This window comes from Psittacula echo (assembly GCF_963264785.1).
Source record: "Psittacula echo genome assembly, chromosome: 1".
Classification (NCBI taxonomy): domain Eukaryota; kingdom Metazoa; phylum Chordata; class Aves; order Psittaciformes; family Psittacidae; genus Psittacula; species Psittacula echo.
Genome location: NC_137735.1, coordinates 103,300,218 through 103,319,891, shown reverse-complemented (window position 1 = coordinate 103,319,891; position 19,674 = coordinate 103,300,218). Strand labels below are relative to the sequence as shown.

Sequence of the window (19,674 nt, the reverse complement as noted above, 5' to 3'; positions counted from 1 at the left end):
TTGACACAAAGTATTCAGTGAATGCCTGACAGCACTGGTAAACTTTAGAAGTTTTAATGATAAGTTTTTCACAGCTATGATAGAATTAAGTAATTTATATGCTTAGAGTCCAAAGTGTTTCTGTTTTCACAAATTCTAGAGATTCACAAGGTGAATAGGAGTTGTGATACCTGGGGCTGTAGGAGCAGATTATGTTCGTAAAGGTACCACAAACCCAGTGATTAGTATGTTTCGTGCTTTTGGCTGGTCTGCACAGAAACACAGCATTCCTTCTGCTTGCTCTGGGCTCTTGAGGGGAGTTTTTGCAGAAGACCAAAGGGGTTTCAGTCGTGCACATTATCCAAACCAGAACTGAACAAACTTATATTTTAGCCACAGAAATATGAGGAACTACAGTTGGGAAAATGAAAAGGCTCTATGATATAAAGCCAAATGGGGCATTTTGAAAGAGGAAGCTTGTATAATTCCATAATTCTACAAGGAATAAGGGCAGAAGCCCATAGCTTGGTACACTTTCAAAGGCTCCCTTTTCTAATCCCCATCTGCACAAAGTGGATAGGGTAAACACAGGCAGAAACCAGGTTTTCCATTTAAGAGAAAGCTGGGATTCTGTGATTTTTTATTTGGCTTTTTTTCCCTTCTGTAATGGAATTAAAACTTCCTGTAGTAAAACACGTGGAAAGCAATTTTGATTCAATCAAAAGGATTGAGGCATGGATTTGATGGATGGACAAATTGGTGGTTAAGGAATTGGCTGGATAGTCACACTCAAAGAGTTGTGGTCAGCAGCTCACTGTCCAGTGCTGAGTGATGTTCATCAGGGGTTGGTGTTGGGATCAATCCTCTTCAGTATCTTTGTCAGTGACATGGACAATGGAATTGATGCACCTTCATCAAGTTTGCCAATGACACCAAGCTGTGTGGCGTGATCAACACGCTGGAGGAAAGGGATGCCACCCAGAAGGACCTAGACACGCTTATGAGGTGGGCCAGCACCAACCTCATGAAGGTCAACAATGCCAAGTGCAAGGTCCTACATCTGGGTCGGGGCAATCCCAGGCACAGCTACAGGTTGGGCAGAGAAGAGATTCAGAACAGCCTTGTGGAGAAGGACTTGGGGGTGTTGGTCAGTGAGAAACTGAACATGAGCTGGCTCCAGAGTGTGCTTGTAGCCCAGAAAGCCAACCATATCCTGGGCTGCATCAAAAGGAGCATGACCAGCAGGTTGAAGGTGATCCTGCCCCTCTACTCTGCTCATGAGACTCCACTTGGACTACTGTGTACAGTTCTGGTATCCCCAGCATGGGGGGGGGCATGGAGCTGTTGGAGCAAGTCCAGAGGGGGGGCCACAAAGATGCTCAGAGGGCACCTCTCCTATAAAGACAGGCTGAGACAGTTGTGGTGGTCCACCCTGGAGAAGACTCCATGAAGACCTCACAGGAGCCTTCCAGTACCTAAAAGGGCCTACAACAAATGTGGAGAGGGACTTTTTACAAGGACATGTAGTGACAGGATAAGGGGGAATGGCTTTAAGCAGAAAGAGGGTAGATTTAGATTAGACATTAGGGAGAAGTTTTTCACTATGAGGGTGGTGAGACACTGGAACAGGTTGCCCAGAGAAGCTGTGGATGCTCTATCCCTGGCAGTGTTCAAGGCCAGGTTGGATGAGGCTTTGAGCAACCTGGTCTAGTGGAAGGTGTCCCTGTCCATGGCAGAGGGGTTGGAACTGGATGTTGTTTAAGGCTCCTTCCAACCCAAACCATTCTGTGATTCCATGATCTTGACAAAATTTGTGCTTCAATTTGACTTTGATCTTTCAATATTTTCAAAGCCTTTTTGAAATGTGTTCCAAAGTTAAAAAAAAATATATATATCCAAAAGAGAGTATCTCTTCTAAAAATATCAGAACGCTATATTTTGATCTTTCTGCAAAAGCTTTGTCTCTACTTAGCTTCTGTACTAAACCCCAATCTCTGTTAGTTTCTACAACTACATGAAAGTGCATTGGCACAAATACTTAAAATAAGGAAACATCAACTTTCACCCAAAATTTTCTTCAGGGAAACCCTGTGACTGATCTCAGTCACAAAACTAAAATTCTTCATAATAATTAAGAAGGTAATTTCAGGACATGATTTCCATATAGCTGCCTTGCAGAACTGGCAATACAATTGTAGAAAGTTTTAAAGTGAGGGAAAGTAAAACCCTTTGGATAAGAATCAGATTGGTGTTGTAGAAATTTCCTAACAGGAAAAAAACCACATAAAAAAACCTATTATGTTTAAAACTATAATTTTAAAAACTATTAGTTAAAAAACCTATTAATTTAAAATTATTATGTTTAAATATTATATGCATATATGTGTTCATATAAGTATAAAATATTAGGGTAAGGTTTTTGTTAATAGTTTTAATTTCAGAGAAGGATGAGTCATTTAAAGTCTGGTCATTTGAGGCTACAACAAAATGATGGGAGAAGCTGAAATACTGAGCCTTATACACAGAAAGTGATGGTGGCAATTACTAGTCTTCATTTTGGAAAAGGAGAAGAAACAGTTAAGATTCTTTGTAGAAATGAAGAAGCCACAGTGACCTCTCCTGTAGTCACAGGCACATGTCAACATGCCAACTTGACCCAATGGCTTGAGTGAGATGTAAGGTTTCAGTGAATGTCATTTTCAGAGAAGCAAAACAGCAATACCATTTTAGAGGCAGCACCTTCTGCTGGTGCTGATTTCCTCTTTTTCATCCTCATGGCATTTTTTCACCTCCTTAGACATGCCAACTCTGCTGTGTGTGGGCTCTGACGTAAAATGGATTGAGTCATGTGGGTTTAAAAACCCAGATAAAAACATGGGAGTAGGAAGTAATTGTTGTAGGTGCTAAAAGGCAGGAAGCATCTAAGCTGGCATCCTCACAAAGAAGTACAAGCTGTATAATTACACTCTCAGAAAGGAACATTGAAAAACAGGAGTTGTGAGCAAAGACAGAGGACAAAGCAGTTAACACAGCACCTGACAACCAGAACACTAGGAAAGAGGCTGAAAGGAAAACGTCTGCATGGGTGAGGCTAACTGGAACAAAATAAACACATCTCCTCCCCTTTCATCCCTACCCATTCAGGGAAACAGCATTTTGCATATTCTTCCTAAAGAAGCATTTTATGAATGTGTCACTTATTTTTGCCTTGAAAGGCAAGAAAAACATTACGCTCTGGGAATTAACCAGGAACAATTTGTTTCTGACATTTCTGTCAGACTTCAGTTTTATAGCAACTCAGCACTTACCTCTTTTCCTTCTCCTTCATCCTGATCCTCCTCATGGCCTCCTCAGGCAGAGCAGGGCTGGGCTGGGCCAGGCCAGGCCAGGCCAGGCCAGGCCAGGCCAGGCTGGACCGGCAGAGAGCTACTCCCCACAGGCCTCTTCCAGAAGGTTCCGGGCCACCGCAGCTGCCTCACCTCACAGCCCTGCCAGAACAGGCCTGGCTTCCTTCCTGTATGTCAGTCACACTTCTGAGGCAAAGCCCTCCACAAGCATTTAAAAAGAGTTTAGGTGCACCAGAGGTGGGAATGGGGGCATGCGGAGATGTTGCATGTGGCAGCAGCACCTCAGGGGATAAGTCAGCAGCAGAACTACCTCCCCTGCCCTGGCCCCCCTGGCTGGCTCCATCTGAGGCTGTAGCACCCAAGGCTATTGAGCCCTGAGTTCTCATCAAAATCAACCCACTCCTTCACCTTTTAAGGGAAGCACCATGATCCCTTGCCAGCCTATTTTCACATCTAAGGTAACTCCCAAGGTTTCATAACCACTAAGTGGCTTCTTTCTCCTCCACTCAAACCTGCTTAAAAAATGGCAAAAAAGTTAAGAAACAGGAGTACCTGATATTTGGTGCTGTTGTGTTTTCTTCTGGGCAGGTTAAGCAAGTTGTGGTTAATTCTCCACGTAAGTTCATAGAATCATAGAACCACACAATCGTTTAGGTTGGAAAAAAAAAACTAAAATCAGTAAGTCCAACCATTAACCCAGCACTGCCATGTCCACCGCTAAACCATGTCTCTAAGCACCACATCTATATGTCATTTAAATACCTCCAGGTATTGGGTCTCAATCACTTCCCTGGGCAGCCTGTTCCAATGCCTGACTACCCCTTTTGGTGAAGAAATTTTTCCTAATATCCAATCTAAATCTCCCCTGGTGCAGTTTGAGTCCATTTCCTCTTGTCCTATCGCCTGTTACTTGAGAGAAGAGACTGATCCCACCCCACTCCATCCTCCTTTCAGGCAGTTGCAGAGAGCAATAAGGTCCCCCCTGAGCCTTCTCTTCTCCAGACTAAACAACCCCAGCTCCCTCAGCCATTCCTCACAAGACTTGTGCTCCACACCCTTCAACAGTTTCGTTGCTCTTCTTTGGACATGAGAAGTTAAGATGGTTAAGCATAAAAGCCACTCAGCCAGGCCACCTGGAAGAAGACTTGCTGCCCAACTGCTTTGTTTCAATATGAAAACTAAATCAATACTTACAGACTGACCTAATGTGACCTTTTTTTTCTGGGGGGTGATGTTAAAATATTTTGGTTCAAAAATGCCTTTTATTTCAAAGCAGTAGAATTAAATTGTGGGAATCAATACAAGGTCTCAATTTCTCTGATGTCACTGGAAGAGCTTTTGAGTGCCTGGAGGAAAGGAGGCAGTGAGGCAGCTGGGCTGTGGCACGTGGAAAACCCACTTTCCCAATCTCCAAATTCCAACTCAAATCCTGCCAGCTAAGAGAGGAACCGGCTGACATGCGGCATTTTGACACGAAAGGCTTTTTATAGAAAGCTCAACATTCACTTCACGTTTTAAAGCTACATTGCAGTTCCTCAGTTTAAATTAAATCAAGCTTAAAGGGACTCCAGAAGAGCAGAGTAAGACAGCCAGAAGTTTTTAAGATATGTCAGACCCCAGACTGCTGGCTCATTGCATGGCCAATTTGAAAAGGAAACAATATCTTTATTAAACAAAATATCTGTCTTTTGCGTTTGCCACGAGGTATCACCGCTTCATCTCCCCTCCTCGGCTTTACAGCCCCTCCGCTGGTGTCCCCCGGTGTTTCCCTTCCTCGTGGCTCCCCCCGGTGGCCGCGGGGAGACCGATTTATTTTTGCAGGAGATCCACCACACTCCCCAGAAAAAGTGGTACTACAGCTTCAATGAAAACTGGTGCCTGCTGGAAAGTATGCATGAACACACGTGCTTTTCAACAAGTATACCTCCAGGCATTCGCTACTTCAGCAGGTAAGCTAGACACAGTAATTGCCGTTGAAAAACACATACATGCATTTCTGGAAATAGGTCTTGAGCAATATCCCGAATTATTAGTCATAAGTGTGAGATAATGAATTCCACACCAAATTACTACGCATCAGTCCTGTAATTTTTCTGCAAAATGATACATATTTGAGGATGCTTTAGCATACAATTGTGCTGTAATTAGGCTTGGCGAGGAACTATAGCAGCTGCAAAATCTCTTTGTTGGACTGAGCATAAGATCCAAGTCTTCTGAAAGATGCTTTAATATGTCAAGACCAATTAGAACAAATGGTTCACAAAAGCCAAATTCTGCTGGGTAAGATAGTCTGCCATTACCAGCTCTGACACTAGTGCTGTCAGAGCTCGTAATGGCAATCGGAAGGGTGGAAGTAACAGCCAAAACAAGCCACGACATGCAGCGACAGACAGGATGTAACTATTGGCGCTGACTTCTCAAGAGACAGCTAGGAGACACACATACTTTGTTCAGTTTAAGGACATGGTCTCTACTTTCCAGCCTGATAATCAAGTGAACAAGAAAGGCAACAACTAGATGAATCTGACCTTGAAATCTGGTAACAATTCTAAAATAATCCAGCGAAACTTTGCCCTTGACAATTACCAGAGACAAGATACCTTTCTTTACAATGTTTTTGACTTAACTATAAAATACAGTGGTACGATATTGTGGGCAATAACAAAGTCAAAGTATTCCTGGTTAATAAATGGCAACCGTTCACTAAAAGTAACTGGCCACAGAGGTTAACATTATACCTCTCACAGTTAAACAAATATAACTACATGTAGCTGGGATTTTTTTCCTTTTAAATTAGGAAGTGCCAATTCTTTGGAATTCTTAAGATAGAATCAACTTTTGGTAAAAGTCAGTTGAGAGGCCGGAACTTTAGTCAAAGGAAGAAGCATTGAAACTCGCACTCATCCAAGATGAGATAAACTAAAAGCACAGGGGCTAGAAGCTACTCTATGTTCTAGACATGCACCCCTTTTTCTCCTACAATTTTCAGTTCATATTTCCTCAGAAAGGAGAGTAGGTAATTTCACAAATAAACTATTTCCTGTGTAACTGTAATTTACACATTTTGTTGTGTTTGAAATTGAACCTGGATAACTACAGGGAAGTTTACATGAAAGGTTTATTGTAAGAAAATCAGGAAACATTTCTATTTAAGATTAATCAAAGACACCATTTACTATGAAAGTCAGAGCAGCATAAGCTGGTCAAGCAGTTAACAGCATGCACTTCCTATCCTTTGGAAAGGAAAACTTGTCAAAACACTTTATTAAAACATGCACATAGAGACACAAATAAAAATGATAAAAAAAGGTACCCATTTATTCAAGGTATGACAAGGATATTTACAGTATTCATTTGCTCAGAGTAAGATCCATCTTACGATATTTAAAGCAGCAATTATAAATTACATTAAAAGGGGGAACGTTCCAAGCATGTTTCTGATAGAGATATTTTTACAATGACAGAAACACTTTAAGGCTAAGTTGTTTTGACCTTTGCTGCCACCCACATTTATCTTGGCAAAACTGCCTCAAAGACAACGTTACCTTGAGAGATAAAGACTGTGCTACATTCAACATACAATTTTGTTCCCTCAGATGCTTTTCACAACAGTTCACATCTGACAAAAACTGACTTTTGTTTTAAAAGAATGAATTAAATATAAGCAAGATGAATTACCTACATCCCAGCATTTCAGAGGTCTAAAAGATCGTAGACAGCAACACATTCATCACCTCTGAGAGATACCATCAGCTTTCCTGTTGATGAAGATACTTCAACTTCCCAAGCAATTTGCTTTCAGTCAGAGCTCCATAGTCATGTGGTGCAATCCACCTTTCCCATCACATTACTTCTCAAAAGGCAAGAACAAAAAACTTCGGGTAGCTGATTTCTAACATTAAGTGATGAACACTGCCCGCTTTAAAAGTACTTGATTCCCACAGTAGACTAGTGTTCTACCAAAGCAAAAAGAGGAACTTGCTAAACTGCTGTAGTGTTATTCTCTAGCCATTTTAACACACAACAGATCTACAGGCGCAGTTAAAATTGGTTTATCCCTTGAGGTAGAAGCCACAAGTCCTGTCTGTAAACTATAACACACATGCCATCAGACAAATATAGATATTTTGTAATTTAAGAAATAAACCCACTGATTTTTCACATTATTAATTTTAAGCATAATGGCATTTTTTCACTGAATCATTTTGTGCCTGTTTGAGAAGGAAGCAAATTAAACATTGGGAATGGCAGATTGTGGCTATTTATACAGTTGTCATTTAAACAGGTCTCACAGAAATAAACTTCATAGCAACTTCCAAAAAGGCTGGTGTATGAAGATTCTTCTTAAAAGTTATTTTGGAAAATATCAATTTTAACTGCATAATAAAGGTGGGGGGTAGGAGTGGAACAAAACCAAAACCACCTACAACTGAAAAAAAGCCCAAACCAAACCCCAGTCATTACACCTTAAAGGCTACATAGCTAGTTGAAATACTACCACTGCATTTTGGTAATTCTTTTAAGATTACATTTAAGGGAAAAGAACATTAAACACAAAAGAAACCCCCAAAGCCTGCACAAATACAATTTACTTAATGATAACTTTTTGTTAGGTCAAGACACTACATAAACTAAATCTATTGAAAGTGCACAATGTTTAACATTCGAATGGAGGCAGAAATGCAGCCCTTGCATTTAGTAGGGGACATGTATTCCATGTTAGCTAAGAACCTCCGTCAGAGCAAAGTTGTTGCTGCAGCTGATAGAAGTTTTAAGTTATCTGAAAACAGCCGAAGCAACAAGTTTACAAAACATATGAAGCTTGGCACTTGATCTTTAGTTAGCCCCATTAGTTCAATCTTTGCCCCAGAGACTCACATACACAGAAATTTTAAGCTTTCATTTTATTACTGTAAAAAATAAGTCAATTTGTGATTCCAGAGTAAACAAAAAAACCTTAGCTTCAAACTATTTAAAAACAAAGGTTCAATTTTTGATAAGATACATTTGAGAGGTTCATGTCAGCACCTTAACCAAATGCATTTTGTAAATTAAGCATATTTCACCAAGTTTTCATGTTAATGACAAGGGGCTACATTCTCATCCAGATGCACATGTAACAAGACTCGAGAAGAACAAACTGGAAGGAGTGCAAGTCAGTTTCCAGAGTTCCCAGTTGAGCTCTAAATGTTCGGAACCAACATTTAAGACTGAAGATTGACCTGCTGCATATCCCGAAATGGAAGGCAAATACAATCAACTTACATTTGGCTGTGAAACATTAAGATAATGTTTTATCTCAGCCACATATTTACAGAAATGTTTATAACAGAATCATGTAGGGCTTCCTTTTTTTTTTTTTTTTTTTGTCATAATACATTTAAAGTTCAACAGTCATCTGAACCTTCATGCAAAGATGCATCTCTTGTTACACAAGAAGTTTTCCCCGTCTGGTTTTTTTCTTTTGCACTCTGAGGATAGCAAGGAGAGGGTTGGGTAAGTTTGGGTCACCCTTAAAAACATAGGCCTGTTTGCTTTACTGCACCTTCAAAATAAGAAAGCAAAGTACAGGCACCGTTAATTCCACAAGGGTTCACTGCCTCTAACATGTTTTCCAAAACCAACAGAAAGAGTCTTGAACAGTTGTAACATGGGTTATTCCACGACTTTCACCTCTTCAGTTTACTTCCTGAACTCTGTAGTTACTTTCCTAGAAGCATACTTGCTGAGCTTCTTTTCTAATGCATATTGTTGACTATACATTTTAAATTAAACTGTTATGTAAAGAATGTAACACGCTTTTCCTTTGTACACAACTTAATCTTTGTGCTGAGTATTCTTCAAAAGGATTTTATAAATAATACGGTAAATTTAGAATCAGTCTTCTGCCCTCTTGTCATTATACCATGTTGTTGCTTTCTCCAACTTTATCTACAAGCTGTAGAAAAGAAGACAAAGATTTTAAGCTGTATGACATATGTGCAGTGAAGTTATTCCCAAATATTACTTGCTACTTGCACAGTTAGTATGCAACTAAAAATGAGAGTCAAATAGTACTCACCAAGGTCTCATGACTGAAGTTTGTGAAAATTAGAAATTTTACATTGCAATTGTGTTTCTGCATGACATGTTTTTCTTATATAGACATTAACAGTGCAACATGAAGATGCAACAGAATGAAAAAGGAAATAGAAGAATGCAGATAACACTGCTAGCTTAATGATTAAAACAAAACAATACGGTATCAGCCACACATGCATTAGTAGACCAAGTAAGATATTTCAACTGACCATTACTGTGGGTTCTCTTCTGAGCCTACGTAGGCTTTGAATAAAACATTAACAATTATCTTTTAAAAACAAGATTTAACCCCATTATGATCAAATTAAATATGACTAAGTAAGATCAATTGACAAATGAAACATTCAATTGATCATGAATTATGAGCCAGAACTTGGCCTAACTGTAAGACTGGAACAGACGATCTTGAACACTGATTTTTAAAAAGCAGTAGGTATACATCTAAGTTATACCCTCCCTTAATTTTTTAGTAGTAGCTATTAAAACTGTTGCATTCAAAACTAGGGTTAAAAATGCTTGTGTTAAAACATATTTAAATTAGCACAGTAAAAGTAGTTGACTGAAACATCCTAGATTACCATATTTCTGCCACCTGTTAATTTTCTTCAGATCCCTGGCTATTTGGATAAGAAAATGGAAAACTGCATTTGAAAAAATATAAATCTGAGTAAATAGCAAGACAGAGTCTGGTGCAGTGGGCCTTAATAAATACATCTGATGAATGATTATGCATCGTGAGTTTCCAGATTCACCACACAAGCTACAACTTAACATTGACCTACACTGTTTGCTTTTACAGGCCACTTTTCGTGAACATATCCAAATATCATCTGAAGAAAAACAGTGGTCTCCTTGTCGTACAGCTAGGAGAAGCAGCACAGAACAGTGGCATGATTCACCTGTCTGGTCTCCTAAGGCCAACAGTGAAGCAGGAAGCAGAACCCCATCACTCTGAATGCACGTTCAGAGCTCTTCCCACTTCACAATGCCTAAGTAGGGGCAGCTTCTCCAAAGGTGTCCTTTTGTTCCTTTTACATCTATTAGTCTCTTGTTAATGAATGGGAATGAATGTAGTCTGCATTGTGCAAGAACTAGTAGGGGAATACACTCAAAGTCACTGCTCTACAGTTATGTTTTGCTTCATTTCCGATGCATTTCTATTATTGCTATAACAACGGAATAAAAAAAGAACAGTACAAGCTTCAAATTTTGCACGAAGTACCAAACACTTACCGAGCTTATACCAGGTAAATTCAAGAGATAGCCAAGAACTGGAACTCTTCTAATAAAGCCAACCACCACAGGAAAGAACCCCCTTCAGGTAAGATATCAGAAGGTTGTATTAGTTTTTATAATTAAACTATTCTTATATTGCTGTAAAGTGAAGAAATGATTTTTTTTAAACCAAGATTACATAAAATCTTGTAGCTTGTTAGCAGCACATTAACTGTACCAAATACATCAACATACATTCAGCAGAGAAAGGAGAAAACCAGGAAACAACCACCTTATTTTTAAATGGACTTATTTCTTCTTAGCTAGCAACTCTCAATCAGCTCTTCAAAAAGGAAAGAAAAAAAAAAACCCAACTAAAGAAAGAATACCCAATTAGTCAATAGAACTCATACTCCCAACTCATTTCTCAAAATTACCACACATATTTAGAGACAGTTTCTTTTTACGTTATAAGAAATACATTCTTGCAATACTCAATGTAAAAACAATTGAAGCTAATTTTGAGTAATTCCCTTTGATACTATATATGGTACTCTTTATATTAACTAAAGAAAATTAAACATGACAGTTGTATATTACTTATTTAACAGATCACATAAAGTCAGAGATTTGGATCACGAGCCAGTGTGTTGCCTAGCACAGTTGCTATGCTGTAGCCCCCTGCACTGTCCACTTGGTCTGTGCAGCAGCAAGATAAGTTTTCTGTGGCAATATCTCAGCTGTTTACAGTCAATCACAGCAATTCAGCTGGTGGTGGCATTCTGAGCTCTCTCTTGTTCAGCTATACATTCCCTGCATAGAGTAAGTATTAATGTGTAATGAGATTTCATCCACAATGAAACAGTGAAGTTTCACAAGTCATCATCCTCTTCACTGCACTGGTTAAGAAGAATTTGCTGGCTAATATCAATATGAAGATTTTTTTTCCTGGAGATTTTATTTTTCTTTTTTTAGAGACTGCATCATTTCATAGGTCCACTAAATTGTGATGCAGGGCACACAAACCACTTGTAACAGATTAAAACAACTGCTGTAGCCAAAAATAAGGAATAATCAGTACAGGAAGGATAATATTGTTAGCCATAACCTTGGATGCCTGCAATCTGAACAAGGCTCCAAAAGCAGCCCAGACTACAAGAGATACTATCTCATAACAGCCTTCTCTAGTGAATGCAACTTGAGCATGTGAAAGTCTGGCAAAACACTAAACCTCTGATGGGAAACTTGTGGCAGCACCTTAAAGACTAGAAGGGAGAGATATTCTAGATTTAAACCAGAGTAAATTAATAATTGTGTGTGTCTCACTTCAGTCAGATGCATCCTTGAAAAAAAAAAACAACCAAAAAAAACCCCACCAAACCAAAAACCAAACCCAAACCCAAACAACAACAAAACCCCAACAAACAACAAAATAAAAACCACTGCAATCCTGTCATTTATTTATTCCTAGATACACTAATACAGAAAAGTATTCTGAAAGTCTTACCTGAATAATAGGAAGAACCCATAAATTTCAAGGATCATTCCTATTAAAGGCCAACCAATGAGAACTATGAGCACACCACCAAGAAAAAAACCCGTTGCTTTCATTTTGTGTTTTTGAAAGAAGAATCTAAATGTTCTTTCTAAACCAATAACAAAAGATAAGCCAGCCACAAACAAAACCTAGAAAATAAAGAAAAAAAAAAAAGCTAATTATATTCCTAAGTTTAGGATGTACACATATATACAAAAATTAATTCTTCAAAATTAATTGCATTTCTTGCACAACTTGTCTTAGTACCAAGAGATGCTAAAGAAGAATTTACTAGTAAATTTCTTTTGTCAAATCAGTCTTAAAGCATTTCTAGCTAACATTCAGAACTCTTCTCTCAGCTGCTTGAAAAGCAGAAGAGTCTACTTTTGTGGTCTCTGACAAATACAATCATGTCAAAAGACCTGGTGACACCAGTTTTATCTGTCCTACAATATAAGTACAACCATTATCCACAAGCAGTGCTGAAGCTTAGCACTGCTGACAGCAAAGGTTCATAAAGACTGAGAACAGACATGTTACAGAAGCACGTCTGTTCTGTCACACAGACATCTTCAACATCTTGTACTAATCTACTGAACAGTGAAAAGCCAAAAAATGAAAACAATTGAAGGGCACTATCAGTCATCTTTTTTTTTTTCCTCTTGTGTACTGTTTACTAGTTCCAGTACATTCTGAACACTTTCACTAGTCCCAACTAGTTAGAGCTACTTTTAGTGTCTTTTATCAACAGGACTTGCAATTATTTCAGTTTCAAGCATACACCTAAGTAACATTTTTGCTGAGAAGTGGAGAGTATCTCAGATTTTACTTGATATTATGGATAAACTGTAAGTTTCAGATGTTATTTAATAAACCACCTTCTTACCACCTCTTTCTCTTTCCGCTACATATACAGTTTTTTAAGTTTCTGTAAGGATATGGTAACTTCTCTTGCATAATCTGTCATAACCTGTTATTGTCTCTTCCTACTTATGTTTTCATCATTTTCCCTAAACAGCATCTTGTATTTCCACCTTATGTTAGAAAAAGGAAAAATAAGCAATATTTTTACTCTTCCACTATACGCTTTATTGACAGTTCAGAATAATGCTTCAACTAACCTACCCAAATTCAAATACACATTTTTTTTTTTATCTTCCTTCAGGGAATCTCAGTATTTGACTCTGCTGCTACAGAATTAAACTGACCAATTTTGACCACAGACTAAGGCATCAGAAAAAGAAGATGCAAACCTCTACCAAGCTGTGCTCTTGGCTGGCTGGTGAAGCTGAAAACAGCAGAGGCACAGAGATTATCACATTCCGAAAATATCCTGTCATTTTCTATTTGCTTTGGATTGGGAATTTTGTGTACCAGAACTAGGATTCATTTTCTAGGCTTAAGTGAAAATTTTGATTTGGTAAAAATGAAAGATATTAAATCTCTCTACAATGAAGGGTGATTGGCTCTTCTAAATCCAAACTATCAGCAAGTCATACTCCTTCTGTCATAAAGCACAACAAAGCTAAAATTGCTACCATATACAGAATACTATTCTTACCCAAATACATTCTTAAGTTTGACAGTTACCTTACAAGACCATAAAAAAGACAGCATTAGTAATCACAGCTAATCTAAAAGTCATATTTGCAGCAGCATAACAACTGTGGAAGAAGCTGTTTCTTGTCTGACCAATATACTGCAGGCCTGACCTGGAGGTACAACATTTAAATTCATGTGAACTGTTCTAACTTTAATCAGGAAAAATGATTCACTCTTATCACTGAGCATAACTCTTCCTTTATACCAAATTGCCACAGTATTTTTTGTGATCCAGTTTCAAACTGATAAAGTTTTTGTAACATATCATATACTTTATTCTAAGCAGTGCAGAATCTAAAACTAAACCGAAGGCACTTACATTTCCAATAGCCAAAAGAGCTTTGTCAAAGAAGAGTATCATTCCAAAGAAAAGGAAAAACACTCCAAAGCCTGTTAGTCCCATTCCAATCTCTGAAAAAGGAACAGATTTAGGTATATAACAAAACGTGGTACCAGGAAAAATTCACACATAAAAATTGTGTAAACCTTACATCATCCAGTCTACAGACATTTTAAGTTTATAGAAAAACTCAACCTATTTTATGATCACATAAAACTTTCCTGAATGTACAAATATAATAAGCCCTGTAGACACCAATTACTTCAATACCAGAAAGATCTTTGGAAGCTGCTTATCAAAAAAATACGTATTTGGCAGTATGTACTGAATCAAATGCTACAAAAAAAGCATGCGTGCATATATACACACACACACAAAGACATCCCTTTTGCTTTACTGCTGGTCTGAAGGAAAGAATTGTATTATGAACAGATAATGAAGCTTTGCTTTCCATTTGCAACTCTTATCCTATTACTCTTACTGCAGTAACATATGTACCCCAGTCCTTTCCATCCTCCTGAGATCTCACATTCTACCTCCCACAATCTTGCATAGAAGTCCTACAGCCCTCAATTTCTGGCTTGAACACAACTCAGATTAATGCTGTAGGCTGTTTCCAAGTTACACCTGCACTGACAGCAATAAAACATCAGCCTGGCTCTGCAGCCAGTTGCCAGTTTTCTCTAAACTAGTAGACATCAGTATCTTTGAATTCTGCCTGACTGTAAAGGTTGCTCCAGAAACACTGGGAGGGCAAAGTAGGATGGAAGGCTTGTCTGAGAAATGGGGCTAAAAACATCAAGCTATGATTAAAACTACCATTGACACTAGCCTCTAAAGGTATCTTGAAGATCATACTTAAAAATATATCTTACTTTTAAAATTAAACCACTAAGGCCTCTGTTTGACTTTCACAAAGACTGTATGGGAGTGAAGTTAACAGGAACAACAGCAACATGGCTGCAACAGCCTTTGCATTTAGCCATGCACTCACATTGCTACCCCTGTCATCAGAGAATTTAGAAACCTATAAGACACAAAACCAGCCATAATACTACAGGCAGCTTGTTAGCCCAGTTTGTCTGTGCATATATATCTTTTGAAGATTCCAGTAGTTTTGTATAGTCTAGCCTGAACCAAACAAAAAACCCCACCCACGCTATCACAGCCTTCACTGCTATTGTCTGCAAGATCTACTTTTGAATATATTTTGGTTGCACTTTTGATTGAAAATTAGATCTAGTTGATTGAAGAGCTTGAAGAGCTCAGGAGTATCACTCTGCCTATTTCAGAACTTCCCTTTAGTTATAGCAAAAAAATTTCAAAACAGCTCAAAGAGATTTGTTACAGCACCATTCAATTTCCCTAACTTCTGTAAGGGCTCATCTTTCACCAAGGCTGCAGACAACATGGTATTAAATCTGTAGTTCTACTGTATTGTCTGCCACTTTAAGCTTTTGCTATGAGCATTTTAACCACCCAGAATTAGAAATACTAAGTAACCTGCCACAGTTGATTTACTACAGACGTTTGTCTGTTTACTACAGACACTTTCATTGTTTACAACGAAAAATGAAACTGCAAATTGTATTTTCAATGAATCTGCTGACTGAAGGCAAGATAACAATTGCAGCCTGCCCTTTTCTCTAGTACTCTTTACTTTAGAAGAGCAGAAACAATCTGTATTCTGGGAGGAAAACACTTGGAGGCAGAACTCCAAGGGAATTACCAGCTGCCAATAAGATAAATATGCAGTCATGGGAAATGAGTATTCATTCCCTCAGCAGACATGGCACAAAGAAGGCATCTAGTAAGAAGGCAGAGGCCAACTACCAAAGAGCTGCTGCAAGTACTGCTCTGACACTTCTCCTGTATTCACTTGAAACATGTTTGCGATCACCTACTGCTAGAACAGATTCAGTTTCACTTTTAAGTACCACTGAAAAAAGGAGTGGTCCAGAACTATTATTCCCAATCTGTCAATAGAAGGTATTACTAACTTGGTTTATATCAGAATTTGGAAATATATTTGACTAGCATTCTTAAAGGCAGGGGGGAAGCACTGACATATCATACCTAATCTTTGCAACAATGAACTAGGAATTCTTGTTAAGTGCTTTCTCCTGCACCAGAAGAGCCTTCCTGTATTACTCAAATACAACATTTCAATGCCTAGAAATGCAGAAAGACATACTACCCATGTGACATTTGCTATGGATTGTTTAAAACTGATTCTGATGCACTGAGAGGAGAGAGCAATGCTGTCTGAACCTTTCTGCAGATACCCTGTAATCTCTGCAAGCTTACTGCAGCACTGTACCAACCAGCTTAGTAAATAGTAAGGCTTAAAATGAAGATACATTGCTTGTGAAAGTTCAGGGAAGACAATGCACATCCTTTATCTCTTGTGCACAAAATAATGCAAGCTTACTGCAGCACTGTACCAACCAGCTTAGTAAATAGTAAGGCTTAAAATGAAGATACATTGCTTGTGAAAGTTCAGGGAAGACAATGCACATCCTTTATCTCTTGTGCACAAAATAATGGGATTGTGCACTATAGGCTCTCAGAAGAAAAAACACTAAAGCAGTTTATAGGCTATATGAAGTTCCCATTTTTAATTATTATTTTTCTAGCTGTATTTTTTAGTTTTCCCCAAATTATTTTTTCAATACTAAGTGCATTCTTTTGCAATTACTGGTGATTTATACACCATTCCACAAATCACTTAAGAAGTTCTAGACTACAGATGCAAATTTAACTTTTCAAGCATCATCTAACAGAGTGGTCCTCTTCAAGTATTAATCACACTACCACACCAGTAACCCTATGGCTAACTCCATATTTTTCCAAACAGCAATGAGCTTAAAAATACCTGATGGAATATCTCCAGAATTTGGGAAAAATAGTGGAAAACACAAACACTAAACCACACTAAATTCTGCAATATTTTATTTCCTGCTCTTGGCTCTGCCAGTTAAAACCAACAGTCAGCACTAGAGGTAGCTGAAGGTCTCAAATGAGGAACTTTTCTCCCCCAGAACACTCTGGGCAAGACAATAGGGGAATGGGCAAAAGCAAAGCCCACAAGGGTTTAATCAATCAGAAATCTAAAAATAAACTGCAAGGGTCAGCATCCATCGCATTAACAGAGCAAAGAACCTCATTTTCCTCAAGAAATCACTGACCTTGAATGCTGCTAGCCTGCTTTTTTGCCCGTCTTCATCCTTGGCCTTGAATGGCTCTCCAACACCTCCATTTCCACTATCCTACCATCGAGTTAAACCTAGTTCTTTTAATTTTCATTTCTAAGTCTTTCACATTTATCCTCCTTCATAACCGATACTATGGTGCTTATCAAGAAGACCCATCTACTTTCATGGCAGCTGTGCCAGAAATGCATCATATGCAAGATTTTAATTTAAATCAAAGACCAAACTTTCTTCTTTAACTTGTAGCTTAAGCTCTTGGGAACCGCTTCACTTTGATTTATTTGTATTTTCCCTTTCAGTATCTCTATTAGCAAAACTACAGTTACATACAAGTACTTCTTCAAGGCCAGGTTGGACAGGGCTTTGAGCAACCTTGTCTAATGGAAGGTGTCTCTCTGCCTGTGGCAGGGGGTTGGGAACTAGATGGTCTTTAAGGGCTCTTCCAACTCAAACCACTTTATGATTCTGATTCTTCCTTGCACTTCAGACTGAGCATCTTGTCTTCACTTTCAACCCTCCTCTGTTACTTTCCAACATCCAGCATTATAACAGAAAGGCAAGAGGAACACAGTCAAGTCAGAAACATACAATTAAGTGATTCAAAGCCACCAATGTCCACATGGAGGCATATTAGAAGATTTCAGCTAACTGCTACTTTTGCTTACCGTTCATCTTTCATTCATTCTCGCCATCCTCACACCACAGCATCCCTTCCAGCACCCACGAGCTGGCAGCCCAAGACAAATGCCAGCAGCGGCGGCGCTGGTGCCGCTGCTCTCCTAAGGAGGGAGCAGCCGCTCCCGCCGGGCGCTTCGCTGTACCCCTCCATCCTGTTTTACCCGCAACTCACGGTACCACTGCCAGCCCCGAGGCCGGCGCCAGGGCGGTTTTGACAGCCCTCACGAAGCAGCGGTACCGACAAGGGCAGCCAGGTAAGCCTCGCCTGCGCCCTCAGGTTTGCGAACCTGCACTCAGGTTCGCCTGTTTCCAGCCGGTGCTCACCGGGGACCGCCGCGGGGTGGCAAACGAGTGTACCGACGGCCCTTCGTCACCTGCACAGGCCGGACCCCGCCTCGGTGACTCCCCTCCCAGCGCCGCGCCCAGCCCGTACCCCGAGCGGGCGTGGACGGAGGAAGAAGCTCATTCCGCCACTCGGCCCGGGCCGGCGCCCTCAGCCGCAGCCACTCCAACGGCCGCAAACGACGTGCAGCGGAGGTGCGAACCACAGGTGAGGGCCCGGTAGGCTCCGGGAGCTCCCGCCCCACGCTGCGCGGCCACCCCCGGGACCCCTCCACAGCCCCCGCCTCCCCGTTCCGCGGCACGGCAGCCTTTAGCCCGACAGTGGGCAGCCCGCCTTCCGCGGCGGGGTACCGGTAGCGAGGTGCGGCGCTTACTCTGGGTGTCGGAGAGGGAAATCATAGTGGCGGCAGGACCGGGAGTGCGGGGTGGCGAGAGCGGGGCACAGAAGCGGCAGCAACGGCCACGTCTTCCGGAAACACGCAGCCCCCTTCACCTCGCCGCCGGCTGAAAGGGGGCCACCGATTGGAGGAGCCGGCACCAATCAGAACCCGCGTTGTTCGCGCGGCATGCCGTCGCTATGCCCGCCTCTCTGCCTTCATTACCTCGGACGGAAGCGTCTCAGCGCCGGCGCGGATTGGGGGAGAGGGGATGTACGTGACCACCTTTGCTCCAGCCCTCTCCTGGCGATTGGCTAGAGGGAAGCCGGCAGTGGAAGAAGCGGAAGCGGGAGGGGGTGCGGCCTGCGAGCCGGCGGTACAGGTGCGAGTTGGGAGCAGCTGCGGTCCTGGTGCGCGGGAGCGGGAAGGGTGGCGGGTGGTGCGTGGCGCACGCTCCGGCACTGACCGTTTAGACTAGGGGGAGCGAGCGCGGCGCTCGCCAGGGTTGACACAGTCGCGCGGGACGAAGCAGTGTGAGACGAGGCCGTTGGCAGCCCCGGGGCCGCCCGCTTCACGTGCATGGTGGCCTCAGAGCCAGAGTGGTTTGGGCTGGGAAGGACCTAAAGACCATCTAGTTCCAACTCCCTGCCATGAGCAGAGACAGACTAGGTTGCTCAAAGCCCTGTCCAGCCTGGCCTTGAACACTGCCAGGGATGGGGCAGCTTCTCTGGGCAACCTGTGCCAGTGCCTCACCACCCTCACAGGGAAGAATTCTTTATAGCTAATCTGAACTTCTCTTTAAGTTTAAACCCATTACCCCTTGTCCTATCGCTAGAGTCCCTGATAAAGAGGCCCATCTCCACGTTTCTTGTAGGCCCTCTTTAGGTACTGGAAGGTTGCCCTAAGGTCTCCCCTGAGTCTTCTCCAGCCTGAACAGCCCCAGCTTTCTCAGCCTGGCTTAGTA

The 19,674-nt window shown here is 40.8% G+C and overlaps 1 protein-coding gene across 2 annotated transcripts; it reads right to left on the bottom strand.

Annotated features, from left to right (window-relative positions):
* Nucleotides 1-6,762: 6,762 nt before the first annotated feature.
* GOLT1B (golgi transport 1B) lies at nucleotides 6,763-18,837 on the bottom strand. Of its 2 annotated transcripts, none has more exons than XM_080634461.1 (5): nucleotides 18,708-18,837; nucleotides 14,081-14,172; nucleotides 12,130-12,308; nucleotides 10,641-10,722; nucleotides 6,763-9,264 (listed from the first exon to the last, which is right to left on the bottom strand). In XM_080634461.1, the coding sequence occupies exons 1-5, from the start codon at nucleotides 18,730-18,732 to the stop codon at nucleotides 9,226-9,228; spliced, it is 417 nt and encodes a 138-aa protein (XP_080490587.1). In that variant the 5' UTR covers nucleotides 18,733-18,837; the 3' UTR covers nucleotides 6,763-9,225. The 2 variants fall into 2 exon arrangements, with proteins under 2 accessions (XP_080490587.1, XP_080490586.1); XM_080634460.1 differs by having other exon boundaries at nucleotides 6,763-8,797.
* Between the last annotated feature and the right edge of the window lie 837 nt (nucleotides 18,838-19,674).